The sequence below is a fragment of the Lepisosteus platostomus genome, chromosome 6, assembly GCF_059453375.1.
Source record: "Lepisosteus platostomus isolate fLepPlt1 chromosome 6, fLepPlt1.hap1, whole genome shotgun sequence".
In the NCBI taxonomy this organism is placed as follows: Eukaryota; Metazoa; Chordata; class Actinopteri; order Semionotiformes; family Lepisosteidae; genus Lepisosteus; species Lepisosteus platostomus.
This window is the reverse complement of record NC_142616.1, coordinates 64,594,202-64,621,350: the sequence shown is the minus strand read 5'-3', so window position 1 is coordinate 64,621,350 and position 27,149 is coordinate 64,594,202. Positions and strand designations below refer to the sequence as shown.

Genomic DNA, 27,149 nt, shown 5'->3' with positions numbered 1-27,149 from the left:
TTTTTCAGGGATTGATAAGAGAATGTCATCGTGTTAATATTTTCTCTGCTGCTTAGTGGTATGTGTCTTTTAATTCACGGGAATCTATTTGGAAATCATACGAGTCATACATGTAGGTAGTTTGCAATGGAAATCCTTTGAAAAGTGATGTGCATGGCTGTAGAGTGTAATTTTATTGGGAAAATCGCAGGCTGCAGTAAAACTACATTCTTAACGATTTAATGGGTATAATATTTCATAACTGTTAAATATTTAAAATCCGTGTCCTTCTCTCCGACAGGTGAAATATCCAAGTGTACCTGGGACAATGAAGTACCAGATCCCCCTTTCGTGCCCCATGACGGCTGCCCTGGCACCTGGAATTCAACCAGCCTTGAATGGCAATACAATTGCAGGGATAAAGCCTAACTATTTAATGCCAGCCTGCCAGTTTGGAGGAGTGATGCCAGCATCCATGTATGGAATACAGTGGCCCGGGATAGCTGGGCCAGTGGGTCAAGTTGGAGTACTAGGTGCCCCAGGGGTGGTAGCATTTCCTTCCATTGGCAATTCTGGTTTGCAAGTCTTTCCTGTGCCACTACAAAACCCCATTTTGAGCCCGCCGAGCCCCAACATGAGGACTACTTAGCTTCACTTTCTGTCATGGTCCATTGTTTCAAAAGCTTTACTCCGGAGTGTACTTGCTTATAGATAACACTTGTGCTGTTGGATATGGTTCTGCTGGCAACTGATGTAGGGCTGATTGAGCACATAGCCATACATTGCATCATGCAATCACTGTGAAACATTTTCACAAAGATTAAACGGTAGTTTGTTTTGGGCAATTGTAGCTTCTCAACTATTATTAAGACACTTTATTAATTATATGCTTGTATGTTAAAACACTAGCAACTGGAAAAAAAAATGTATAGATGTTTTGAAGAACTTGAACTTATTCTTAAAGTTAATTACCCTGCAAGAGTATAGTGCCTTGAATCATGCTTTTCAGTTTCTGCTGGAAAGAGGTATGTAAATGTTTGAAAGATTTCTTTTTTAACTTTTTTTGGCATTCTTTAGAAATAATTGGTTGTTTACATTTAAATGCCCTCTCAACACTGCACTATAAATGCTGTAGATGTGTTTATTTCGATGTGGGGGAACAAACAACACTTTTTTTTTTAACATTTCAGTTGCTGTCTCCACCTGAAACAGCAGACTTGCCTTTTGATTTCCCCGCAGGGATATGTGGTTATAAGATTTCAGAACATACACTTTCACCTGCTAGGTTGGTGCAACATCCTGCATGTTGTACTTAACAAATGTACAGTCAGAAATGATTTGAAGATAGTTATAAATTCTAGCTTTTTTTTTATTAACAGTGTTCCTTATTCATGGGATCAAATTTTGCGGGCACAATTTAAAAGCTCAGTTCCAGATATCTGCAATGTTTTGAATGCTTTTTTTCTTTTTAATAAAAGTTATTTGCGCTTTTGTTGAATCTACTGAATGTTGCATTAATGTTCAGATATTATAGTGGCCTTTTGTTAAGCCTTAGTAAAAAAAAATGGATATCTGGAGCTTGTTTCCACTCTTTAAGTTTAGAATTTGAAAACTGAGCAGTTGCATAAAATAAATGCATTTACAGCTATTACTTTAGGGCACTACTTTTGTTTCTTCATCACTATTTATTATTTTGGGAGCAGTGCAATCACTAGTTTTTGAACACAGTAGTTAACTGTATAAGTTATTTAGCTTTGGTTATGTACATTAAATTTTTCAATGCTGCTAGTTTGACTTCCATTTGTGTAGTTCCTCAATTAGCGAAGAATGCAAGGTGAAGGACACATTGTCTGGCTGCAAACCCAATAACACATTTGCATGACTTCATGTACAAAAGGTCAGGAGGAAGCTAATTCAAAATACCAACTACTGGTATTGAACAAAAATTACACAATGTAACTTCATCAAAGCATTGGTAATATTTTTTTTGTAAATTTATAATGTGAAACAGTGTTATCACTATGTCAGAGCAAATGTGAATTGTGGTATTTTTCTGGGGCTCTTACCAATAAAGACAAAGCTTTTTTTTCCTCTTCTTTCCAATTGTCCTGAAACATTTTATTCATTTGTCCTCTTAATGTGAATCTTAGGAATGATTTTTTTTTCTCATTTTAAAACCTTGTACAGTACTACATCTTTCTGTTAATGTTCTTTAAAGTGATTAGCTGATGTAAATGAATCGGCTAATCGTTAAACACTCTTTTGAAATAGTTCTTGATGGAGTTGGAAACTGGAGGCAAAACCACTACCATTTTTTTTCTGCTGATATAAAAGCCGTTTCACTTTATAGACAAAATGGCACAAGATCGTTAATGAACTGTACATGTGAAATCGATATTTTTGCTTTTACGATTTGTGTATTGAATCGAAAAAATACTCTACAAAAATATTGGCACAGGTTTAAAAATAACACTGTAGAAAGTAAAATGTTTAGGCACACTTCTTATTCTTTCATGCAGTGATGATTTTATACCACGTGCTGAAAGGCAGTGATGTCTTGTTCTGCCAAGCTGTGAATTGTATAGTTCTACTGTAATTATAAGTGTTATCTATTTTTTTGTTCCTACCCTTTTAATATGTATTATTCCATCAATTCGGTTTGAATTGGATTTTTATAGAATATTATGCAGAATCTTCTGCCTTGGCAAATTTTCAGTAGTAAGAGATTTCTGTTCTCGTTTGGTTTCTTTATATTCATGTCAGTACGCTTCATGAGCAGACACAAGAACCTATTTTCAGAAACATCGATGCTTGCACTACAACTTGATGTCAGGTTTGCTATGGCCTGTTTAGTCCTCTTTCATGAACTGACCCCGTCAGTGGCACTAACTCACAAAGATTGTAAATGTTTAAAGAAAGAAATAAACATATTTTGTGCTTGACGAAGTTTGTCTTGTGTACCGTTTTTACCTTTTTATTTTTGCTTTGTTGTGGTTGATGGGGGAGATGCCGTGTTCTGCGTCCAGTCGAATGAGAGGAAAGTCACCTTTTCATTTTTACTTTATTATATATATATAGAATGTATTGAAAGAGGGCAAACCACTCTTTTGAATTTCAACAATGTCCCCACAGTAGCAGGAGGATCTTTTTCTTTGACCTCTTAGTATTGTGACTTAGTCAGCCATTGAATTAGGCTATATCACTACAATAGGATGCACTCAAGCAGAGAATCAAGTTTACCTTCTAGTACGTTTTATTCCATAAATTTGCTTTTGTTGCAACTCCAATAAGGAAAAGAAAAAATATTGGTGATGTTAATGATCATTATTTTCGTTAATATTTTATTTTATTAGGGGATTGCATAGTTTGTACTGCAGTGGGTTGTCTTTTTCAATTCACTTAAAGATAGTGCATATCAATGTGGTTTTCCTTTAAGCAATAAACATCTGACCAAACAGCAATAACAGAGGGAAATCGGACAAGACGGATTCCTTCTTATTGATTATTGAGTACTTTGATTGTATTCAAGGTAAGTTTAATTAGAACTTCTGCTTTATGCTAAACTTCCACTAGGTGGTACTGTATTATCCTGACTTGATTTTTTTTTTCTCCAGAGGTGAAAAAGACGCGGACAAAATTTCAAATTACATTTTTTCACAATGTCACGCTACTTACATTAGATAAGACTTTATTGATCCCAAAGTGAGATTGATTGTGTTATTCAATTCAATAATAGCACGTTGATACTAGTATTAGTTTAAACGTTAAATTAACTTGATACGTTGTGTTTGGATAGGTCTGGAGAGCCGTGTACAGCATCGGTGTCAAACGTAATGTATAAGAGACAGCGCTAGTAATTTTAAGGCACTTTCTCATACTGTGTTTTGAAACTACAGGTCTACAGTACCAGAATCTAGTCGATGGCGTATCGCAAGGATTAGGGAGTAGGTAATGAAAAACCTTGTTAAAGGACAGAATTGGATTCAGAGAAGATTAGCAATTAGACAATCTCGCCAAAGCCATACAAAATCTTCTAAAGTGACTTAACAGTATTCCAGTTCCCACAGACCTGTTTTGATCACCTTGCACGGGACTGGTGGTGAACAGCAGGATGACTACAAAAAGCGGGCTATTTTTTTTCCCCCAAAAAAAAACAAATCCAAAAAACTGAGCGTCCGAAAACGCGAAGGCGATTCCTTTTTTTTGTGTGCTTATGTCAGGGGGAAAAAAAAACACAATGTACAAAACACGAGCAGACGCGAAAGCCTTCCGGCATCTCCAAAGAAGTTTTATTTCCCTCGGCCTCTCCCCCCCCACCAAAAAAAAAAAAACAACAACCCAGAAACATTCATTATCTTTAGGACTCCGTGAAAAAAAAAAAACGATGGAGCAGCAGCAGCAAAGCATTTTACCCAGCTTTTTTTATTTTTTAAAATGGATTTTACCCAGCATCTTTTATTTTACCCAGAATGGAATATCACAATATTTATGCATTATATTACTTACCGCATCCTAGAATTATACAGCGTGTGTGTGTGTGTGCACATATAATGTGTATATGGACATATATATATACAGTATAATGAGACCATTCTTCGCCCGGCTGGCGACTCCAGGGCGCAGCACACGCGCTCGGCACATCTGGGCTCTGCGCTGCCCCGGCGCGCTGGCCCCGCCCCCTGCGCACGGTACGTGCCCTGCGTCACTGAGGCTCTTTCTCCCCGCACTCCAGACACATCCAGAGACATGGCTCCGTGAGACAGCACATGGCGGCCAGCGGCCATGAACCAAAAAAAATAACTCACCAAAAAAAAAAACCAACAAAATTTAACAAATGCATCTGTAACAACCCGATTTGATTTTTTTTTTTTGCTTTCCCCACACAGGATTCTTTTTTTTTTTCCTCCTCCTCTCTCCTCTCTCTTCCAAAAAAAAAACAACCACAGCGGCAACGTTTTAATCCGTTCAGGAATAACGAGGGAATTTGTTTACTCATTTAAATTCCCCCCCCCGTTTGGTGATTTTTTTTTCTCGGTTCTTTTTTTCTGACAAAAAGCAAAGAAACAAAACAAACAAAACAAACAAACCAACCAACGAACCGGAGGACAAAACATCCCCACCGCTTTTTTTTTTTCCTTCCAATTTTAAATCGATTTTGATTTTTTTTTTTCCTTTCCTCCCTACAGGCAGCCATTATGGGCGTGCAGGGTTTCCAAGAATATATCGAAAAGCACTGCCCGACCGCCGTGGTGCCGGTGGAGCTTCAGAAACTGGCTCGGGGTAGCCTGGTCGGCGGCGGCCGCCAGAGACCACCCCAGAGCCCCCTCCGGCTGCTGGTGGACGCCGAAAACTGCCTCCACCGACTTTACGGCGGCTTTTACACCGACTGGGTGAGCGGGGGGCAGTGGAATCACATGCTCGGCTACCTGGCCGCCCTGGCCAAGGCCTGCTTCAACGGCAACATCGAGCTGCTGGTGTGCTTCAATGGCGCCCTGGAGAAGGGCCGGCTTCACGAGTGGGTCAAGCGGCAGGTGAACGAGAGGCAGACGGCGCAGCAGATCGTCAGCCACGTCCAGAATAAGGGCACCCCGCCGCCCAAGGTCTGGTTCCTGCCGCCGGTGTGCATGGCCCACTGCATCCGGCTGGCACTGCTCCGGTTTCACATCGGGGTAAGTGGGGGGGGGGGTCCCCGGCGGCCCCGAGTTTTAACGCGTTACGGCGGCGAGGGGGGGTGGGGGGTGGAGGTGGAGGGTCGTTTAAGACGATCGTAGGGAAAAGAGTCGCCTGTCGGGCCTCCAAAGGCGAGGTCGGTGTATATATATATATTAAAAAAAAAAAGAATCCAAGGTGTCAGTCTGAAGTGTTCATCCGGACACGTATTTAAAAAAAAAAAACTCCCGATTCTGTTCTTGCCCCTGCCTGTGCATCTTATTAAAAGTACCCCCCTTCCTCCTCCTCCTCCTCCTCCTCCCCCCTTACCCACCCCGAGGGGCAATAAACAAGACATAGCAGCGTCTTACAGAGAAGTCAGGAAGACCAGATTGATCGCCCGACGGAAGGCAGGCAGAGGCCGGTCGCTGGTTGGGGTTTTTTTTTTTCTTCCGCTCTTCGCTTTTATTGCTGATCGATATGATGAGGAAGGTCGTTGGTGACCCGGCCACGTCTTGACCTCTTACCCCCCTCCTCCCCAAACCCCTGTATTGACAACATTGCGTGTGACGTTTTGGAGAAAGAGACATCTCTGAAAAGGGTGCGATGAAGGACACCAGCTGTTTTCGCCACCCTTGACGACGTGTCTTCAGTGGTCATCCACCGTTTTCAGTATCCGGAAAAGTATAAAGATCATGCACGCTGTCTAGCCTTTTCAATCCTCCTCAGATAGAGTGAGTCTTCATATTTATACAGTTTGCATATCAGCCTTCATTGCACACGAGCAAAGACTACCTTTAATAACTGAGGCATCCCAAACCACGACAGAGCTGTAGAAACACAACAGGGTGCAAAGTGAATTTCCTATAACGTGGAAGCCTTGTGTGTTTGTACTGTCAGAGATGAATGAACTTCTGCAGACTCGTGTATAGGTTCACTAAAACACTGTTTCGTGTCTACCTTGCTCACAAAGTTCAGGAAGAGCTCTTCACGGGAAGATGATAAAAACTAGTATTTAAATAACTACAAAATATTTCTCTGCTGTATGTTCCTGAACTGTAATATCTGTATGGCCTGACAGCGTTGTCGCTTGTAGCTTGCCTTTAAAAATAGCTCCCATCCATTTCTCTTGCTCTGAAAGTTGTAATTCAATTATGCCAGATTGGATGACATAGCTATCAGAATATTTTTGAGTTTTAAGCCCTTTTCCAGGGTTTTACTTTGACTAGTGCGTTTCTGCACACCTATTCTTCTCGAAACAGCCCCATTCCCTGAGCCAGTTGACGTGTTTGTACAGCAGATTTGTTTAGCATTACACCCAGGCAGAGTTTAAATCCCAGTGCTCTGAGCTAAATGTATATTTCAGAGATGGATGTGATAATCACGTTCAGAAGCTTGGCAAAGGGAAAGGGATCATTGTAGGTGCCGTTCATTCTTAGGAATAATTTATTGACCTGCTGTCAGCGTGCCAGTTACGTGTGCAGTCCAAAACATGCCGGTTTGAGAAGCTTTCAAGTCACCTTTTTATGATCGGGGAGGACTGCAGAAAAATCTGGTGTGATGCTGGAAGTCCCACCTTCTGCCTACTCCAATAGGCTGTTCATGGGATGCCTTGGGTATAGTTATGTTGGAAGCGTAGTCTGCCGATTGGCTCTGTGCTGTTTTTACACGTCACTTCTGCTGTTAAGTATAGCAGGCAGGCCTAGAATGGGCATGCAGGCCTCACTTCGGAATGGAGAAACTGTTACAGTTTCTGAAAAAACGATTCATGAATTGCCTGACCCACTTTGTGGCTGAACAATGCACGGCTTTTAAAAATAGATCGTCTAGGGTATTGTCATGGAAAGACTGTGGAGAAGCTACAGACCTTCTCCGATCAGCCGTTTGCTCTGATCATTATTCAGATTTGTTTTGATCAAGGGTCTGTGTAATTTTTCGCACACCGGAAGAAGGCTCCAGCCAAAACGTTTTTGCTTTTAAAAGCATGCCCACCGTCTGTTCATGTCTGCTTTTATTCTCTTAATGTACAAGTGTAAGTGTAGTGATCTACTGAAGGAGAAGTTGCAATACAAAAAATATTGGAAGTATTAATTCAGCCATGATCAGGTTTAAATTAAGTAGGTGAATATTTTCTAAAAACGTCCTGATCGCTGAATTTAACCCGATTTCCTTTATCTTGGATCATATTACAATCCACCTAGCATTTACATGACTGCAGTTCTCAAAACACAACTTGGTCTTTTCACTACATTTAAAGGATAACAGTTTTGGCTGTCTTTTTTTTTTTTCTTGTAGAATACCTGAGGTGGAGTTAAGTGTAACTGTAGCAACCTTTGCTTCTCCTGTTAGCCAGCTACCAAGAAACATATATGTGCTTAAGAGTTTTAACACCAGTATATATTAAGCTCCAATTACACCTAGGCAGGTCAATTCGGCCCTGCTAAACTCTCGGATTGCAAGCATGTAGAAGTCAGTCCAGGTGTTCTTAATGAATCCCCCCAATCTGTTATTTCAGTAATTTTTTTTAACAGTAGAGCTTGTTGTCTGGAGCTCGCAGCCTGGTGTGTCGTATTTGTTAGTCGTTTCACCTTGATTTCTCTCTTAATATTGCAGGTTGCCCAGAGTATTGAGGATCACCATCAGGAAGTGATTGCATTATGCCGGGAGAACGGATTCCATGGTTTGGTGGCGTACGACTCCGATTACGCATTGTGTAACATCCCCTACTACTTCAGTGCCCATGCCCTGAAACTGAGCAGGAATGGGAAGAGCCTCACCACCAGCCAGTATCTGATGCACGAAGTTGCCAAGCAGCTCGACCTGCATCCAAATCGCTTTGTAATCTTCGCCGCACTGTTAGGTGGGTGACTAATTCCTTCTTCGATATCGTTTTCCAGTGCAAGAAAGCATGCAATCGGCTAGAACATGGAGTTTTAGCTGGTTGCCGTTTTGATTAAGCCATGTATGAAGGCGTTTATTTGCGTATCTGGCCCATGTGCTAGTGCTAAGGAAAGACGAAGTTAATTTTGAGGCCTCTCCTTGTTACTTTCACACTAAATATGTTTGTTGGAAAATAGTTTGTTGGCCTAGCAGCCTCATTGTTCCGCCTGGTTTCCTTTTCTATGAATACCTTTAATATTCTGTAGCAGCATTCGAAACGCTTTATATTATGGAAGGAGACACCAAAAGGGCTCCAGATTCAGAATATTAGTTCCTCAATGTGTGACACTAATATCCCCTTGGTGTTGGTCTTTGATGTTGGCATGGCAAGGGGCACTTTTAAGCTGTTTTACTGAAGGATATTTGTACCCTAGTGGCATTGTTCTGTGCCCTCATTCAGTGTTTTGTGCCCATTTTCTTCTGTCTTATATTTGTTCTTGAATACTTTCCTTGCTTCAGAGAGAAAATCGGATCAGTTTTCTTCCACCAGGTGAAGCGTGTTGAGATCGGATGGTACATTACAGTGCTGATAGCAGTCAAACTAAGAACAAGAATTTTTTTAAGAAGCCATGAAACTAACAGCTCCATAGTCCTGAAGTTATTCAAGAATTAGTAAAAGGTTATAAATGTAGCACACACCAGAACATCCTAATATCTGTTCAACACTCCTCATGATTTTATTTTTGGTGCTTTTGAGCCTCACCAAAAACCTGTTTTTTACAGATATAATTAAAGATCCTCCATGTAGAAAGCTTTGGAGATTGATGATGTGATCACCTAACTGTCCAGCCTTTATCACATTTAAAAGTTAACAGATTTGGTTACTATCAAACAATGTAATTTATTTTTAGTGATATAACAGGTGTACTAAAGGCTTTAAAGATAAAAATATCTGAAAGACTTTGAAAGAGGACCCAATCTTGGTTAAATATCACACGGATTTTGTAACTTAAGGCTATTAAAGGCACAACTCTTGACTGGATTAGCAGGTTTTAACCTGATCTTTGTAACCTAAATTCATTTTATAGCCGAATCTGTTAGTAGAGAGGGAGAAAAAAAGTAGACTGCAGATTCAGTAATTAAAACATTATTTCTGGTTATTATGGGGATTTGTGGATTTTGCTGAAGCCTTTATGTGTGAGCCAGCAATTTCATATTTGAGTGGATGGTATGCAGTCTAGCTTATTGCCGGTTTAATATTTCTAGGATTTATTTTTCAAGTTTGAACTTCAATCGACATATTACTAAAGAACACCAGTCACTCTGGGTCTCAAAAAAAATTGCCATGATTTGTTTGCTCGGTGGTTCTCATGTTCATCTGGCTGTCTCAGACACTGGTGTGTGTAAATTGTATTTTGTTTAGCGCTAAACCCATTTTTCTACATTTGCATTTAACTTAAGAGTAAATAGAATACTCTTTCTTTGTCTTGGAATTAATTTTGTAGCAGAGTATTCAATAGAAAGGTTATTGGGAACAATTTTCATCACATAAATGTGAATCCTTATTTTTTTACCTCTTGGTTGAATTTGGCTCCACCTGTTATGACATTGCATATTGATTTTTCTTCTCCCATGAGATCTCCAACTGCTAACGTTAATCATAGCCCGAAAGGAAAGATCCACAGTGACCATAAGGGCTGTGATGGTATAAAATAACAGCACTGTTAGGATCATGACATTAATCCAGTCAAGCTTTATTATAGTAATTAAACAAAATCAGCCACAACTGCTAGAAAATCAGTTTTTTTGCATATTTGTTGTGTTTAAAAGCTAGAGAACAAAAAATACTTTTTTTTTACATTGTATAAGAAACTATTTTCTTTTCAGCCGAGCTCCATTGAGTGTTTATTTTGAAATTTCATCTTGTAAGAGCAATTCATTTTTTCAGTAGTCAGAAACGGAAGAGGAATACAAATGTGTGTAAACCTGTATTGGAAATCTGGTTTTAGTGTGTAACGTTGTATCAAAGGATTTAAGGCCAGGAATAGAGCCTTGTGTTGGCTTAAAGTTGTGATCTGTCACTTTTCAAATTGCATTAAGTGTCATCTTAAGGACGGGAATAGAAACAGGATTTTCATTTGTGTAGCAGTTCTGCATCTCAATTTAATTTTCAAAGCAATAAGTTAGGTTTGTGTAGCAAATTAACTATTGTCATTGAAGTCATTTGTATGATGAAAATTATCAGACATTTGAAGAGAAATTAAGTATTAAGCCATAGAAAAGTCTGGATGCATACTTTGGTTTGGTTAAAAATATTGAATCCAAAAAAGACTTGCTTGCTTTACATTAAGGTAAAATGATTTGTGAAATTGTGAGCTTGTAACAAATATTTGTAGCCTGTAATTCCAGTTGAATTTCAGGTTGTGGCAGTTTTACATTGTTGATATTGAACAGTGCTTAGCAATTACTCCTTTGGGCAAGCAGGCATTTGTAAGATTTAGCATTGTCTGCAGAACCTAACGACTTCCGAAACGGAGCCTTGCCAATATGGATTGGTATTACCAGCTGAATTCAAATATTGACGCTACACTCCTCAGATCGGTGTATTTTCTTCAGAATTCAGTGGTTTGAAGGAAGAAAATGGTATCCCTAAATTTAAAGGCCACACTCCTGCATCACTGCTTTGTGGTATCCCATCTTGAATGGCAATGTGATAATACTGTTTGTCTCCTTCCCTGAAGAATTACACTATCCAAGCACAGAAGACTTTTAGAAGCGGTATTCAAAATGCTTATCACATTTTTAGGTGTGCAAACCTGAATAAAAACATTAAAAGTTTGTACACTTTCCACTGATGGTTAAGGAAACTATCCCAAATTTATTATGTGAGGGTTGTTTCCATGCTTCAAAGTGTATATATATATAAAAAAGTTTTTCTTTCCTTCTCATCATGGAATTGAGCTTAACCTCTTCCTATGCATCTCGCTGATGCAGATGCCCACTCATAATGAAAAATGGAAAAGCAACAAATCGCTAACAATGATCAAAAGAAGCAACTTTCGCAATACGGCACCCAACAATTCATTGTAACAATTCAGGTAATAGTGAATCGGTGCAATTGAGCAAAAGTCAAAAGATCATGTTTCAAAGTTTTTTTTTTTCCCTGTTTGAATTGGTTTTTGTAACCAGAGTTGTGTTAATAAAGCAGTCTGGGACGTGGAAGACTGGCGGGCATGTTTCAGCGTGTTGCATTTGCAGTTGTGGTTTGTGTCATGGGTTCTTTATTGTGGCAAGCGCTGTAGATGTTTTAATGTGTACAGAGATATGGGGGAAGTAGGGTTTCAGGTAAATGTCAGATGTTCACAGCTTTCTCACAGCGGGTTGAGTGGATGTAGCGTTGTTCTTTTCCGTTTGTCTTCCACTTTAAAGACGTTCTAAACCGGTCTCGTTCATGGTAATGTGGCAGTGTTTGTCGACTCGTACGGAGCTCTGAAATAACCATTCACCTAAATGCTTATCTTTACACCCTGTACACATTTTGCCATGTTTCTAGAGGATGAATGGGAAAATGCCAAATCATGCCTTTATATTGTAACGCTTACGGCCGTAAGCGTTACAATATCATATTGAAAACTGAGCGTTTCTTTCTTTGCCTGTAGGTAATCACATTCTGCCTGATGAAGATTTAGCTGCCTTTCACTGGAGTTTACTTGGTCCTGAGCATCCTTTAGCATCATTAAAGGTAATGTAGTAGCTTGCAGACTGAAAATGCTGTAGAAAACACATTTTAATACGGTTGTGTTTTTTTCAAATTGTTTCCAACAGCTGAAATGACGTTTTTTGTCAGCTTAAGCCTTGCTAACAAGCAGGAGGTTAAACGAATGTTAAATTTCATTAACAGGTGCAGTTTTTCAGTAACTGCAGCCTAGGGGTTACAAACTAATTCAAGACCAAGCAGATTGCAGTGCTGTCTCACCTCGGTTCCTTCCTGACAAGACTTTCAGGGTGATCAAATATTCATACAGCAGCAGGCTGTGAGTCTATTAGCCTGCCGTTTTGAAACAGTCAGTCATTTAACTGTGAAGGATAGTTCTTGTAACACGAAGGTACATGCTGTGATTTGTGTCTCTATTAAAAAAGTTTTCAAAACCTGGATGGAGGGATTATCGAAGAAATATATGCATTTCGTGGAGCGTTGGTATATTTCTCCTTCTGAAATTAAAACTCGGTAGGTTTGCATTTTTTTGGAGTGTCAAGTTAGATTTGACCATTCCTTCCTGGTCAGGAGCTGATGGGAGGGTCTTTACAGTACATGAAACCTTTGTTTCTACTCAGTTCATTGTCTGATCGCAGTGGACATTGTTACCCTGCCAACCTGGAATAAAGAGAGACTTTATCATCACTGTGTGGAATGGTTGGAGACAATCTATCCTTTGTTGTAGCTAGGAAATGTAATATGGTCGAAAAAATGCAAAACGCTGAAGTAACGTCAGAAATGACTTCACCTGGAAATACATTGCAGCAGCCTGTTGCGCAACATTATTACTCGACAGATGGTTTTGTTTGTTGAGGAGCTGTGGTGGCTAGTGAGTCTGCATTTTTCTCTGTGTGGAGGGGCGGCATTTGTGGTTTGTGCCCTTGTGTAAGAGAGAGATTTATCCAGTATCCATTAGAAAATGGTGAAGTGCCCCCAGGGTGGTTAAACGAAGGGCAGCACGTTTTAGGCTAGGATTAGGAAAAGTCCTCCTTCCCATTGAAACGGTGACCTCCTGTGACTTCCTGGGCGTCGCACACATTGCATTTAATGGGAATTTCGAGCAGGTATTCTGGTATTGTATTTCTGTAATCGGGTCTTTGAATATTTAACCACTAATAAGAATAACATGCCTTAAGTGCATCAGCAGTAATTGATCTTCTAATAGTACATTTTATCAGAAATCAGAAAAGTAGTAGTTTTATTAATACATTTTTGGTGAAAACTGTACTTGAGCCTTCACAGCTATACTGCTCTAAAGCATTGATTTAATAATCCAGCTCCCTAATCCATTTTAAGAGCAAAGATACCTATGTTAAATAATTCCAGGAGATGAATCCCTCTTTATCTTGTCCAGTTTGGATTAAAATCCAAGGTTTGTGTGAAATCTTTATCTGTAGAAGCAGCTAGCTTCTCAAAGTGATATTCCTTGTTTGCTTTTTACCTCTTGTACTGTCCCACCTGAAAAGTTTCAGATGTAGTCTACTTCAGACTAGTTGTTTTGTGACAGGTAACTGTTTCTGCAGAGGCAGCACTGGTTATAGGGCTTGTTCACCTGCTCTGTTATTTTTCTTTGATGACTCCATCGTTTTTACAGCAGTGTTCAAATGCTTTGTCTGCTTTTTTCCCCCAGCGGGTTAAATCATATTCCTTTGTTACATCAACTGCCGTTGGAGTGCAACTCTGCACCTGGCTGTTCTAATTGTCCTAAATTTCAAGGAATGAACTATGTGAATTTAAAGTGTTGACCAAAATTTAGAACTATTAAATTCATGTTTCTAGAAAATAACTTTTGGCTTCTGCACTTTGTGACAGGTACGTGCACACCAGCTAGTCCTGCCTCCTTGTGATGTGGTTATTAAGGCAGTAGCCGATTATGTCCGCAACATTAATGATGTCAATGATTTGGAAGTCATCGCCAAAGACATCTTCAAACACTCGCAGGTAAGGCTTTTCGAAAAGGTGCAAAGGTTAACATTTTAGTCTGGGAAAGTTATCATGGGTCTTTCTCCTATACTAGTATTTTGAAGCTACTTGGTATGAGCCTTGTTAAGCCTTTTGTACTTTTTTTTTGTGCAGAACACATTTTATTTTTTACCTAGTGATATGTTAACAGCTCCAAGAAAACTTTTTTGGACTAAAACTTGTTCTTTAAGGCCCACCACGGGTTAAACACTTGTAATCTAGTATATAATGAACAGTCAGAAACAAGAGGATGCCATTAGACCCATTAAGCTTGTTTTGGTAGATAGCAGCTTATTGATCCATGTATCGCACCCTGGTTTCTTTCAGGCGATAGCTGGATATGAGCTTCAAACATGACTGGGTCTGTGTTTCCTTACCCCCCAGAAACCAAAGGCTTTGAAACACTCTTGTGTGGTTCAGTAAAATGTCACACAGGGCATTTCTGAAGCTATTCTGCCATTATCTGTGGCACTGTTCCCAAAACATGGGAATTTCAGTAATGCAGTCTTGGTCATGACAAATCTAAAATTAGAAGACCTTTATCTTCAACTTTGTAAATGACTTTCTCTTCTGTGTTTTCGTCCCTTTGTTTGCCACCGGTAGTATTGTTCTGAAATTAAGAAGTTGATGGAAATAGACCAAGCTGTAATTTTCTCAGTGATATGGCGATGTGTAACAAGGGGCATAAAGTAACTTCATTGCAGTGATATGATGCTTTAACTACTTTTCCATGATTCAGATGTTTTTACTCATTTTTTGGGGGGGATGAAGTTACTTGCTTTTGCCAAGTGGTTGGAGGTTTGTATTTTAACAGGCTTATTTTGTATTCCAGTCCAGAACTGATGACAAAGTTATCCGATTTAAGAAGGCGGTTGAGTACTACTCTGCCGCCAGCAAACCCCTACAGTTCTCTCCTTATTTAGGTAAGTTTGAAGCACGAGGTTGTTAACCGTACATAATGTTGGTGATTTAACACTATCCCTTCACCTGATATATGACTGGTTTAAAATACTCAAGGACAGCAACCAGGGCTGTGATTTGTTTTAAAGTTGTAGGTAATAAGAGCAGATGTATTCTAAGACATGGTTTGCTCCTTAGCTGTCGAGGCCACGGTTCTGATTTACTGCTTATCGTGGCAGAGCACGGCAGTAAGACCTGTTTCCCGCTATTCTCCTAATTATAACCTTAAATTTGCCTGCTGGTTACCTCTGTCTTAACAGGGCTTTCTGTAATCAGTCTTCGTAGCAGTTTTCCTGGTTTCCATGGCATCCCCAAGTGCTCGTTTGCTTTTTGTGTAAGAGTTAGAAGTGCCTGTTAAACAAGGAAGGCGATGAAAGCAGGGATCTCTCCGTTTCATCCTCTTTTCTTTTTTTTTATTCCGGCTGAAAATGAAAACCTTTCTGTACGTTTTGCGCATTTTTAAGATGAGCAAAGCGAGTTTTTAGCTTGTAGGACCCAGCCCCCCTTTCAGAGCGATGTGTGAAATGTTCTGAGTTGCCCCGAGACTTTCTGTGCAATTTGGAATGGCTGGTATGTGCTGTGCATACAAATAGGCTTCTTTAGAAAGGACTCTTACACAGCCTGCATGTTCCTCAGATTGAAGTTGAGAAAAACTCCCCAGTGTAATCATTACATCAACAGCAGAGTGCTTTTTCAAAAGAACTTCTTGTTAAGAAGGAAAAAAAAAATGGAACATTGGATAATGACTCTAGCTGGGTTTATAGGGAAGACCCAGTCCCCAAACCCCTACCTCCTGATTTTTATTTTAGACCAACTGCATGCTGCTTTTAAGTAATGTGTACTTGGCAACAAGAAGATTCTTAGTTTTCCTGATACTTAGTCCAACTATTTGAGGAAGAAAAGACTCCATTCTGAAACAGAACGTGGAATTTCAAATTATTTTAGAACTTAAATATTTGCTCTTAATTACAGTTTGGTATGTCATTTTTTTCCCCCCGTGTTAATTGATCAGGGAGTCTTTAATACAGGATCACATTCAGGACACCGGCAAAGATTCCAGCCTGTATGGTTCTGAGAGCATGGAGTGTTTAAAGCTGTGCTGGTGGGCGTTCCTCTTGAGTACGGAAAGAAAGCGCTCAGTTATTAAGTTTTCTGTTTTTCTGTACAGTCAGACCAAATCAGTTTGGAGTGCCTGCTGCCATGCCACCATATGTACCTCCTCAGATGTTTAACATTCCACAGACGGCTCTTCCTGCAAAGCCTGGAGTAAGTACTCGAGGTGCCTCGCCGCAGATACGGCAATAAATCTCTGGAACGTGACGAACAGTTACAATCTCGGGGGTGGATGCTTTGGGGGGCAGCCGAATTTGTTAAGTTGGAGGGAAGCCGTTATTCGGCGCGGATCAGAGAACTCATTTTATCATAAAAAAATCTTTAAATGCGACAACTTTCTGTGGTGGGTTGTGGGTATATTTAGAACTAGTGTTTCAGTGGTGTCTGGTCATAGCCCTGGAAAGCCACAGTCCAGCAGGTCTGTGTCCCGGTAGCTCACCCTTTATTCATCCATTTGTGAGGACTTGGATTATGTCATTGCTTTGGTGAGTTGGTCCAGTTGGGTCCATGTTTGTCCAGCTGATTTTTGAGAGCTGCAGGGCTGGTGTTTCCAATTCCAGTGATCTCAAAGCTGCTTTATTGAACAATTCACCTGTTCAAGTGCTCAGAATGTAAGTGTTTAGAAATGTATGTTTTTTAAACTTGTAAATGCGTGTAGCTCTCCAGGACCAAGGGTGGATACCCTTGATGTTGAAATCGGATTTTTTTCCCCCCCACTGACATTTAAAATAACATGCTTGTCGGAGTTTGTTCTGGCATTATAACCGAAAAAAACATCACTGTGTAATAAGTTTTGCAGTCAACATCACTTGTCGGTTCAAGGCTTCTGTGTCGAACTGTAGATGTCTGATAAACTGGTCTTTGCATTTACTGTAGTCCAGATTTTCCCCAACATTTTTCCAGTTTTGTCAAGTTTCGTTTTTATCCACTTGCCTCTCCTCGTACGTGGACATCAAAAACAGTGCGGTCAGCTTCCCTGTGCTCCTGATCTCGCAGGTCCAGCAGCTGCCGGGCCAGAATGCCTATCAGTCCTCGCTTGCAGAGCCTGGCCTCAACCTGGACTCTCCAATGGGGAAAGGTCTACCCGAGCAAAACAGCTTCAGCAACATTCCTCATGAAGGGAAACATACTCCGCTGTATGAGAGGTCTTCTCCCATCAACCCTGCCCAGGGCACCAGTCCGAACCACGTGGAGCCTGCCTGTTTTAACACCTCTTCCACGTCCTCCTCTTCTGAAAACGACGAAAACAGCGGCACCACTGCCAAGTAAGCGGATCGCCGTTTTTTTTGTTTAAATTCTTTGCTTGTGCGCACCGTTTTTAATGGCAGCTTCACAGCACTGCTGGAGTATTTCTCCTCCCCCTCTCTTATCCCGTGCCCTCCTGTATTATTTTGCAACAGGGCAGCCTGGTTGCAAAATAAAGTGATGAGAGAAAGCGGCAAGTGGGCGATGGATTCCATCTGAAAAGTGAAGACGCGCTGTCGCAAGTGCCATGCCACAGATTAGCTAACCAGGTTCATGGCTTCCTTCCTGGCACGATGCCAGAGCAAGCTAGTTTTCACTGGGCTTTGCCAGCTCTTTGTGTTTCTTGTCATTTTTTAGTTTCTCTGTTTTCGTGCTGACAAATTTCAAGGCTGTGTACATGCAGCAAAAAAACAAACAAACATCCTGTGACCTAATGCATTTCTGCCTTGGCAGAAAACATCCAGGATTCTTCAAGACAACTGAATGCATGTAGACCTGCCCTGTTTTACCCCTTACTTGATGTTGCAGAGCCCCAGTGTCTTGTTATGCTGTTGTTACAGTTAACACACCATCATTCATTCCCTAAACACTGGAAGCATTTATGGGCTGCCCTGAGATTTTTCTAAATCTGAAAACGTATAAGAATTTTATTGTGCACACGCTGTGGTGATTACAAAAGCTTCTGTGTTCGTTTCCATCAGTGTTCTGTGTTTTAAGAAGGTGGGGAAAAATCGTGTTTACAGAGTAATACATTGTCAATGAATTATAAATGACTTGTATTTTTTAGCCATATAAGTGACCATAAGGGAGGATGGGAAAAACAAGGAAGTCAGTCGGAAAGTATACCAGCGAGAGACCTGGGAGACCAAGCAAAGGTAATGTGTTTTTTTTTTTTAAAAAAGGAAGAGGTTGCAATTTTGCTGTCTTTAAAAAAAATTAGTTTCCACATGCTTTCCGTTTAACAAGGAATCTGTGCTATGTTTTTTCTTTTAAGGCCGAAGATTCGTCTGTGTCTTCTTCTGCAGGCCAGGGAGGCGAAGGCAAAGGAAGTCATGGTGGAAATTCCCAGATCCCCTCTCTCCTGTCAATGCCAACCAGGAACCACATGGACATTACCACCCCTCCTTTGCCAGTGGTGGCCCCAGAGGTCCTGCGTGTGGCTGAACACAGACACAGGAAGGGCCTGATGTACCCCTATATCTACCACGTCCTTACAAAGGTTGGGGAAGTTAACGCATCTTCCCGGAGAAGCACGTGCTCCATATTCTTTGGACTTAGCTCACTGTGAAGGGAAATGTATCAATAGATTGAGTTGCATGCTGAACAGATAAATTGAAGTGTTTCTTTGGGTTGACTTGAGCAATTAAGGAAGCTGAAAAGGCATCACGAAAAAAACATATCGAATTTTCCCACCCACCTGACCATATAGTTGTTTTCCTCCCCAAAAAAAGTATATGTAATTAAGAGCTTAAGCCACCATTTGAAGTGCAGTACTTCAGATCTGAGCACAGATATTTTTGTTGTTTACATTTTTTGCCCTGTTCTGGATTGCAGGGTGAGATAAAAATACCCATCACCATCGAGGACGAAGCCAATAAAGACCTGCCTTCGGCTGTTCAGCTGTACAGGCCTATCCGACAGTATGTTTACGGTGTTTTATTCAGCCTGGCTGAGGCCAAGAAGAAAGCTGAGAGACTTGCTCTGAGGCGGAACAGACTTCCGGAGTGTAAGTGGGCTTCCTCATGGAACAATAATCTAGGAGTGAACGTCTTGTAGCCCTAAAAACCAAGAGATTGCATGTGGGTGTAATCGGAAACAAGTTCAGTACCCTGCAAACCTTAGACCTTATTGCCACCGAGGGCAAATAACCAGGCGATCTACACGGGCTTTCCAGGAGCTGAGGGAGATCTGTGTGATATGCCTGGGTTTTCCTACGAAAACCAGTGTTATGGAGCTTCTGTCTGAGGCCAAAGAAACTGAACTTGGAAGACTTTCCAGCTCTTAGATTACACAGGTGCCAAGCTAAGTATGTGAACAAGGCATTGTGCATGCTATTATATTATTTAGCACAGGTGCATGCTTCATAAACTGGGCTTGAAATAGGATGGGAGAATGTGCTTGGTTTGTTCTTGGGAGTTACATATGCATGATTTGCTTTAATCATTCCCCAATCTTTGACATTAGATCCCGCAGTTATCATAAAGGAATGGGCTGCATACAAAGGCAAGTCTCCCCACACCCCAGAACTTGTGGAGGCTCTGCCTTTCCGGGAGTGGACCTGTCCCAACCTGAAGAAGCTGTGGCTGGGGAAGGCGGTGGAGGACAAAAACAGGAGGATGAGGGCTTTCCTGGCCTGCATGAGATCTGATACTCCAGCCATGTTGAACCCAGCCAATGTCCCCACTCCTCTCATGGTGCTGTGCTGCGTGTTGCGGTAAGCGATTTTGAGAAGTGTCTTTCTTCCCCCTTTTTTTGGCTGTAAAACGAGCCAAAGGCTTTCAGACAGGACTGTGCAGAAAGACTGGCGGAGATGAATATAATTGCATGTATATTTGTCTCCTGCTTTCAAAGCCCATTATGGGTTGCATCATGTGCCTTAACATCCCAGTTTTGTACTGTAAGTTTTTCTCTTGCACGTTTACAGTATTTTCTATTGGACAGGCTAGTGATAAACTGGAGTACACTTTTTAACACTCAAGGAAAGAGTAAATGCTCTCTTGGAGGGAATATAGGTTTATTCCTCAAAAATGTAAAAAAAAACAACTTTGTGTAATTTTGTAGGTGGTAATAAAATTAAATAAAGTTTTGTTTTAATACATTCTTAATTTTAAAATACTGCACATAAGAATACGTGATGAATGGAACAGATGGCAGGTGGTCGATATAGAAATACAATTATTTGAAATATTTTAGTCATTCATAAACCAGCAGCAAATATCTTACATAGTATTACTTGATTTGCCTTCAAAAAGCACCCTAAAAACTCTTAGCTATCAAAATAAAGTTCCAGTTCCCATATATGTTTTATTCCAGGTTTATGCTACAATGGCCAGGAGTACGAATTTTGCGTCGCAATGAACTTGACGCATTCTTAGCCCAAGCACTTTCTCCTAAACTATATGAACCTGACCAGCTGCAGGAACTTAAGGTGAGTTTGGATTATTTTTGATGCCTTAGCTGGTTAAAGAACTGTACTCTTCTCTTGAATTTTCTTCAGTCCCTACCTGGCAAGGTGAGGATTTTGTTAGGGAGGATGTAACCGAAGGGGTAAACTTGTATAGGAGCAGGTAGGGAGTGAATTCTTTGCTGACAAGTAAAAAAAAGAAACATATCTGGGGAGCCTTATTGAGGGTTTCTTCAGATCCACAGACCCAAAGAGGCTCCCCAACTGAAAGCTGTTTTTTTGTACACTTTTCAGATTGCAGCTCACTCCTGCTTGTTCCTTTTTATGTCCCCACTCAGTCCTCATTAAATCTGTATCTGCAGGTTACCTTAAATTACTGTAAATTTAAATGCTTATGTATTTGTTTTTACCTTGGCTAGAGGGAGGATATAATATCCCTTTTGTTTTGTGTAATTAAAATTCAGGTCTGACATCCAGGTGTCCTTGTCACTAATCGGTGTCCTTCCCCCTCCCAGATTGACAGCCTTGATCCTCGAGGTGTCCAGCTGGCCGCTCTGTTTATGAGCGGTGTAGATATGGCTCTTTTTGCCAACGACGTCTGTGGGCAGCCAGTCCCCTGGGAGCACTGCTGTCCCTGGATGTACTTTGACGGCAAACTTCTCCAAAGTAAACTCATCAGAGCCAACAGGGACAAAGCTCCGTTAATTGACCTCTGTGATGGTCAGGTACGTGATCCAGATCTTTTTGCCTGTAGAGAGTTCTTGCATCCCTTCATATAAGTTTCACAGTTACGTTACGCCGTATCATTGTCCTCATAAGGTAAAGTTGGTATCAAAAAATTAAAGTCTAGTTTAAGGTTGTGAAACGTTCACACACAAAGCATGCTGTAGAGGGTACCAGGTTGCATTTTGCAACCTTTTAGTGATAGGTTTTTGATGCGAGTGTCTTGTGCATTTGAGAGTTGCTGGTACAGCTTAACTTTGTCCGGAGTTTTGCTGATATCGTCTTCCTTACATGTCTTTTGGCACGTGAAATATTGGGAGATCCCTAAAGACAAAGATTTCTTCATGGCGTTTGTTTTGCAATCCGTTTCATTTTGTGCAAAGTGAGGCTTGAGCATTGAAAGGTTTGGCGTTCTGGTTGGGCACCCGAGTGCGGGCTGCGCTCTGATCCCCGGGTTAAGGTTTGGAACCTGTCACTGGCCGACTGTGGCCCGGATTCTCCCAGCAGTGGTGCACAGTTGGCCGAGTGTCCCTGTAGAGAGGGGTTGGGATTAGTCGCCGGGGCTCTCTCGGCTCCTGGCAACAGGCAGCTCGCTGTGGGGTCAGTGAGGGACAGGCCCCTCCTCTGTTCAGCGGTAAACGTGCTGTACGAGGCCGCGCCGCCTGTGATGGGTTTAAAACCGCGTAGCTGAAAGAGGAGCACGTTGGGGTCTCCCTGCAGTTCTGCATTCTCAGACATGCTATTCAGACATGCCGCACCATGAAAAGGGGAATTTGGCGATCACAAATCGAGTGAGTGTAGTAAAGGATTGGCCATTCTAGATTAAAAAAGCGATTTTCTTGATTTATTTGTTTTTAATCCTGTTTTACCAGCAGATGAAGAATGCCACATATTTTGTTACCTTTCAGATGTCAGGTTTTCTTTTGCTGGGCACAAGGAAATAGCTCAGTTTGTCCAGGACAGAGCAGGACATTTGAATGTGTTTTTAATAACATTCTCGTGTTTGCATCGGAACCTGTTTCATTTAGGCTCGGCGTCCACGGTTCCGATTTGTGCACATTAAATTATTGAGGTTCTGTAATGTCCTGAAAGGGGGGACACAGGAACATTTGCGTATTCATCCCGGAGACGCTTCAGAGCCTTGGGAGCTGTGCTCAGACTCTCGTTGTGTTTGACCAGGCCGAACAGGTTGCGAAGGTTGAGAAGATGCGCCAGAGTATCTTGGAAGGGCTGAATCTCTCCCGCCCGGCTCACCCTCTGCCGTTCCCGCCACACGGCATGCCGTTCTACCCCACTAACATCTACCCCCCGCCTCCGATGCCACCCCCTCAGGGCAGAGGAAGAGGATTGCCTGGTGAGTCCTTGCGTCTGTTATTCGTCTTCCGGAAATGGAACAGCTATCCGTACCGTTGCTTTGTCTTTCTTCCTAAAGGTATCTTTCTTTTTAATTGTATTTTTTTATATCGACTAGTTTCATGAATAAGATAAGACTTTATTGATCCCGAAGGGAAATGGAGGAGTTACGGCAGCCCAGCCCAAGAAAAGCAAGACGACCGCAGTCGTTTGTAAGGCCCAAGCGGCACCGTACGTCAACGCGGGGCTGGCATGCTGCTCTAGCACACCATGAGTTGGCCCTGACTGGAGGGGGTGGCGTGTCTCTTACCGGTGTAACTTCCAAGTTGCAGGAGTCGCCGTTTGCTGGCAAGCAAGCGCCCAGCCCCGGCCAGCCAGCGGTGCTCTGCCCACTGTGAACTTCTGCATGGGGGGGGGATCCTTGCTACAGTCAGCTAGTGGCAAGACCCAGGCCCATAGAACTCAACCCGCACCCTGAGCAAGTACCTTTACTGGTTGTGCCACGCTGGGGCCCAGGGACCCGGCAGGCCTGAATTGTGATCGAGCTGTTTTTTTTTTTCTTTGCGACTCTGCACCCTCAGGGCTCCAGGCGATCCCTTCCCAGGGTGGGAAGCTGGAGATTGCGGGCACCGTGGTCGGCCAGTGGGCGGGGAGCAGACGCGGCCGGGGCAGGGGTTCCTTTCCTCTCCAGGTGGTTTCAGTTGGTGGACCAGCCAGAGGGTAAGCACGCCGAAAAAACGCCCGCTCCCAAACCATCCCGCGTTTTAACTGCTGTGCTAACGGAGCCCAACCCTCTTCCCTTCCGAACGTAAAACGGAGCTCTCTCCGCCATGCCTTCCTTTTGCTTCTGTAGGGATATTTCCGTCAGTTGTCCCGTAGTTTGATGTGGCGCCTCTGCTTACTCGAGTTTTTTTAGTTATTCCTTGCGTCGATGAGGTGTGTCCTCATGGATGCGAATCCCGCGGTCTTTTTTCAAAGAACATATGATTTGCCTTCAGAGGTGATGGAACGATTGGTATGAAGTTAATATCGGAGGTTGTATCGATCTCGGTCTTCTTCCTTTTGTAAAGTTTAAAAGGAAAATGGGTGTTTAAAACCATGTTTCTTTACAACAATCTAAGGCCCACGTTATTTTAATTTGATCTCTATTCACCAGGCGCCCAAGGGGGGTCATTTCAACTCCAGTTATAAGGACCTTTGGGAGAGGAATCAAGTATCACAGCAGAGGTTCCAAGAGTCAGGGATCATACCAGGTAAGACGCCTGAGGTTGTGGGTAGGAATAGCATCGTTCGGTAAAACTGAGAATATCACTGAAAGGTGCTGTCACTTATCTGAAATTCACAAAGAGGGAAAGACGTTGAAACCCATATTCCCGGTATGTTTTCACAACATAGTCGCCTCTGGGGTTGTACTAGTTCACACACGCCTAAAACGAGCCGAAACACTTGACGCTTGTTCTTTTGTGTTAATCTGGCAGTTTCAGCGACGTACGGGTTTCTGACAGTTCACTGTTCCGTACAAACACACAGCACACAGAAATCTTTGATCTGTAAACACGTTGGACAGGGTAGTCTGCAACAGCACGTTTGCTGGACTAATGGTATTGCGTTGCCATGGTATTCTCCAGTAACCACGTGGAAACGGCTCTCTGACAGGATTTGTAAAGTTAGTTCAAAATGGCTCACTGATGTCAAAGTAAACAAAGCACATATAATACATACAAAACAAATGCTCTTGTTGTACAGAAATGATACAAGAGTAATGTTTAGATTAGTAATGGGCTGCCAAATGTGCCATATATGAGAGGAAACTTTTCAAGGAAACTGAAAGTAAAATTTCAAAACCTGACTGATATAAGGGAGCTTATTTGTGAAACAATCCTCTTTCTCCTGGAAGGGCTTATAAGCTTAAAAGCTCAGGGGGCTCTGAAATGGTAGAACTATTTCGCCGATCGAATTCGAATGGGCAGTGTGTCATGCCCCTGCAATGCGACTGGTTCGAGTCCAGGTCACCCGGCGCTGCCGGGTTTGGCTGCAGCCCCGGAGGAAGGGCTCCTGTGTGCCGGGGGGGGGGGGGGTGGGGGTGGGCAGCTCGAGAGTGCCCCCGTCTCCTGCCGCACATTCGCTCCTGCTGAGCCGCCGCGCCGCCGAAGCCGTAATGTGATCAGCCGAGGAAGACAGCAGGTGAAAAGGGGTTAGAAAGAGATCCCGGGGACGTCCTTTAGAAAGCTGCCGTGGAGCACCGAAAGGTAAAGTTTGAATTGAGGCTTCTGCAGCGAGGAGAAAAGGAAATTGGAAAACACTCAATCCTGAAGATTACACAGTGCAGCCTGCTGACAGAATTATTCAAATACATTCAGGGCGTTCTTGGCATCAGCGCGGTCGGGGATTGTGATTATTTTTCCTCTTCTTTTTTTTTTTTCTTCCCCCCCTCCCGGGCAATCTTTCGGTTTCAGCGGCGTCCTTTCTCTATATTTCTTCTTTTTTTCCCCCCCACCAGAGCAAACCTGCATATGCTGCTTCTGCAAACGAGGTGGTTAAAGAGAAAAAGAAGCCGAAGCCACAGGAATCGAAATCTCCCCCGCCGTCTTCAGACGGGTCCCTGGCTGAGAACGGAGTTGAGGGTAAACCAGCTTTCCCGCTGAATGGGAACAAAGGGGATGGCAGGGCTCCCAACCAGCCTGAAAGTGCCTTGAGCAGTGACTCTAAAATGTGCAATACGAATCCTCATTTAAATGCACTAAATGCAGACAGTGACTGCCACAGAGACGAAGCTCTGGGTGCCTCTGTCTTAAAAAAAGAAGAGTAAACCTATTTTTATAGAGAGGGTGAAGGATGATGGAAGGTTTAGGGTTAGGAATATCTGGGAAGAAGGAAAGCCTACAGTTGAAGTACATTTTTTCCTCTCCGTAAGAGAAAATGAGGACTTTTGAAATTCGGATCCCTCTTTGATGTCAGCAAGTCTATACAAGAATAATGTCTTGTTTTCTTTTTTTATTTTGGTTCAAAAGACTTTTAAACCAGTGACACGTACGATACTACCAATAAAGGAGTAGGACACTTCACTCCCACGTAAATGATCTTTACAAGTTTCAAACTGGTTACGCAGAATGTTATTTTCTGTTCTTGAAATACAAAAGCTGAGAAATGCTTTCATTTGGCAGTCTTTAAGTACTTATAGGTTGAGATACTCTTTCAGTACCTGGCACCATATATTAGCCATTGTAATTGATTTTGTGTTGTGTCACAGTAAATGCTTTTTTTGAGAATTTAAATCACAGATATGAAAAAAAGAAACACAACCACATTTCTCATATGATTCATCGCCGTTTGTGGTTTTATTGTGTTGAAATGTGCAGAATTTTTTCAAAATCAAATAACTGTAGAATAAATACAGCAGCTTAAGTTCTGATGATCTAAGTATACGTCATACTCTTAGCTATTTAAGTAACGTCAAGAAACAAGTTAAAATCACTGAAGATGCAAATGACCTTGCAAAGATAAAACGAGAAATTCCGGTACATTTTGTGTCATAAATTGCCATGCATCCGTGATCAATGAACAATGTGGTTTCTTGAATCAGATGTAGAACATTAGTACTACTGTTTCAGCTAAACTTTCTGCATGGTTCATAATTTTAAAAGGTGTGTAGTTATTATGCATGTTGTCCTTTTTCTTCCATCCTTACAATTACTGTGCCCATTTGCAAAATTTTAAAAGGCTAATAATCAGTAATAGTCCTATAAAAGGTGTTAACTGTTTAGTCAGTAACTGATTTGCTCTAACCTTAAATTTTTGTGATTATTGACCTCTGTTGCATTTAATCAAGAAAACTTACAAAAAAAATATCTAGCCACTTTAAATATTGTTAACCCTGGTGTATTCATTACTGTATACATTATTATTCTCTGTTGCTGTTTTATGCATTCATATTAGCAAAACATCTCTGAAAAAAAGAAAAACGTTAAAAAAAAGCTTGGATCTTAAATTACCCCCTTTTTGTAGCTGGAAATAAGTCAACAAGACGCTTGACCTTCCCATCAAGAGTTTAGCATAAGCAAGTAAACTTGTAATCATTTTGATGTTTACGTTAGTGTTTTCAAACTTACTGTACTTCTGAATCGGAATCATAACTTAAATCTTTTTTTCATCTAATTCTCCTGATGCTTTTCATCACACATTAGTGATCAGAAATACGGTGTAATCCCCAGTCCCCTGCCCGCAAGAGCTAAATAGGTTACCTTGATGTAAGTTGAAAGGAGTTTTACCTAACTCGTGAATTGTAAAAGAATGAACTACTGTTGGGTTTGACTGACTGTTGATGGATTGTGGTGTGGTGTATTTGAAGGCAATTGAATGCAACTTACAATGCTTAATAAAAGTCTTTATTCTTTTAGTATAAAA

General features: G+C 41.6%; 2 protein-coding genes across 15 annotated transcripts in view; both read left to right on the top strand.

The window, feature by feature from the left end:
- The window catches only part of LOC148662130 (serine/threonine-protein kinase WNK2-like), a 48,718-nt gene extending 45,797 nt beyond the window's left edge, over positions 1-2,921 (top strand). For all 13 annotated transcript variants that reach the window (XM_088636925.1, XM_088636924.1, XM_088636920.1 and 10 more), the window contains one exon: positions 281-2,921. In XM_088636925.1, coding sequence (XP_088493051.1) covers positions 281-628 — 348 coding nt within the window. In that variant the 3' untranslated portion in view covers positions 629-2,921. The remainder of the gene's footprint in view (positions 1-280) is intronic.
- Positions 2,922-4,694: 1,773 nt separating this feature from the next.
- On the top strand, positions 4,695-27,149 carry fam120a (family with sequence similarity 120 member A). Of its 2 annotated transcripts, XM_088636910.1 has the most exons (17): positions 4,695-5,648; positions 8,242-8,488; positions 12,168-12,250; positions 14,078-14,206; positions 15,060-15,150; positions 16,356-16,453; positions 17,297-17,565; positions 18,333-18,420; positions 18,540-18,764; positions 19,100-19,271; positions 19,730-19,979; positions 20,579-20,693; positions 21,185-21,394; positions 22,572-22,746; positions 23,327-23,465; positions 23,902-23,998; positions 25,246-27,149. In XM_088636910.1, the coding sequence occupies exons 1-17, from the start codon at positions 5,175-5,177 to the stop codon at positions 25,552-25,554; spliced, it is 3,171 nt and encodes a 1,056-aa protein (XP_088493036.1). In that variant the 5' UTR covers positions 4,695-5,174; the 3' UTR covers positions 25,555-27,149. The 2 variants fall into 2 exon arrangements, with proteins under 2 accessions (XP_088493036.1, XP_088493037.1); XM_088636911.1 differs by lacking the exons at positions 23,327-23,465; positions 23,902-23,998; positions 25,246-27,149 and adding an exon at positions 22,900-23,320.

Coding starts and splice junctions, on each gene's coding strand:
- fam120a (XM_088636910.1), top strand. CDS start 5,175: ATGGGCGTGCAGGGTTTCCAAGAATATATCGAAAAGCACTGCCCGACC. Junction 12,251..14,077: donor ATCCTTTAGCATCATTAAAG/GTAATGTAGTAG, acceptor ACTTTGTGACAG/GTACGTGCACACCAGCTAGT. Junction 19,980..20,578: donor GTGCTGTGCTGCGTGTTGCG/GTAAGCGATTTT, acceptor GTTTTATTCCAG/GTTTATGCTACAATGGCCAG.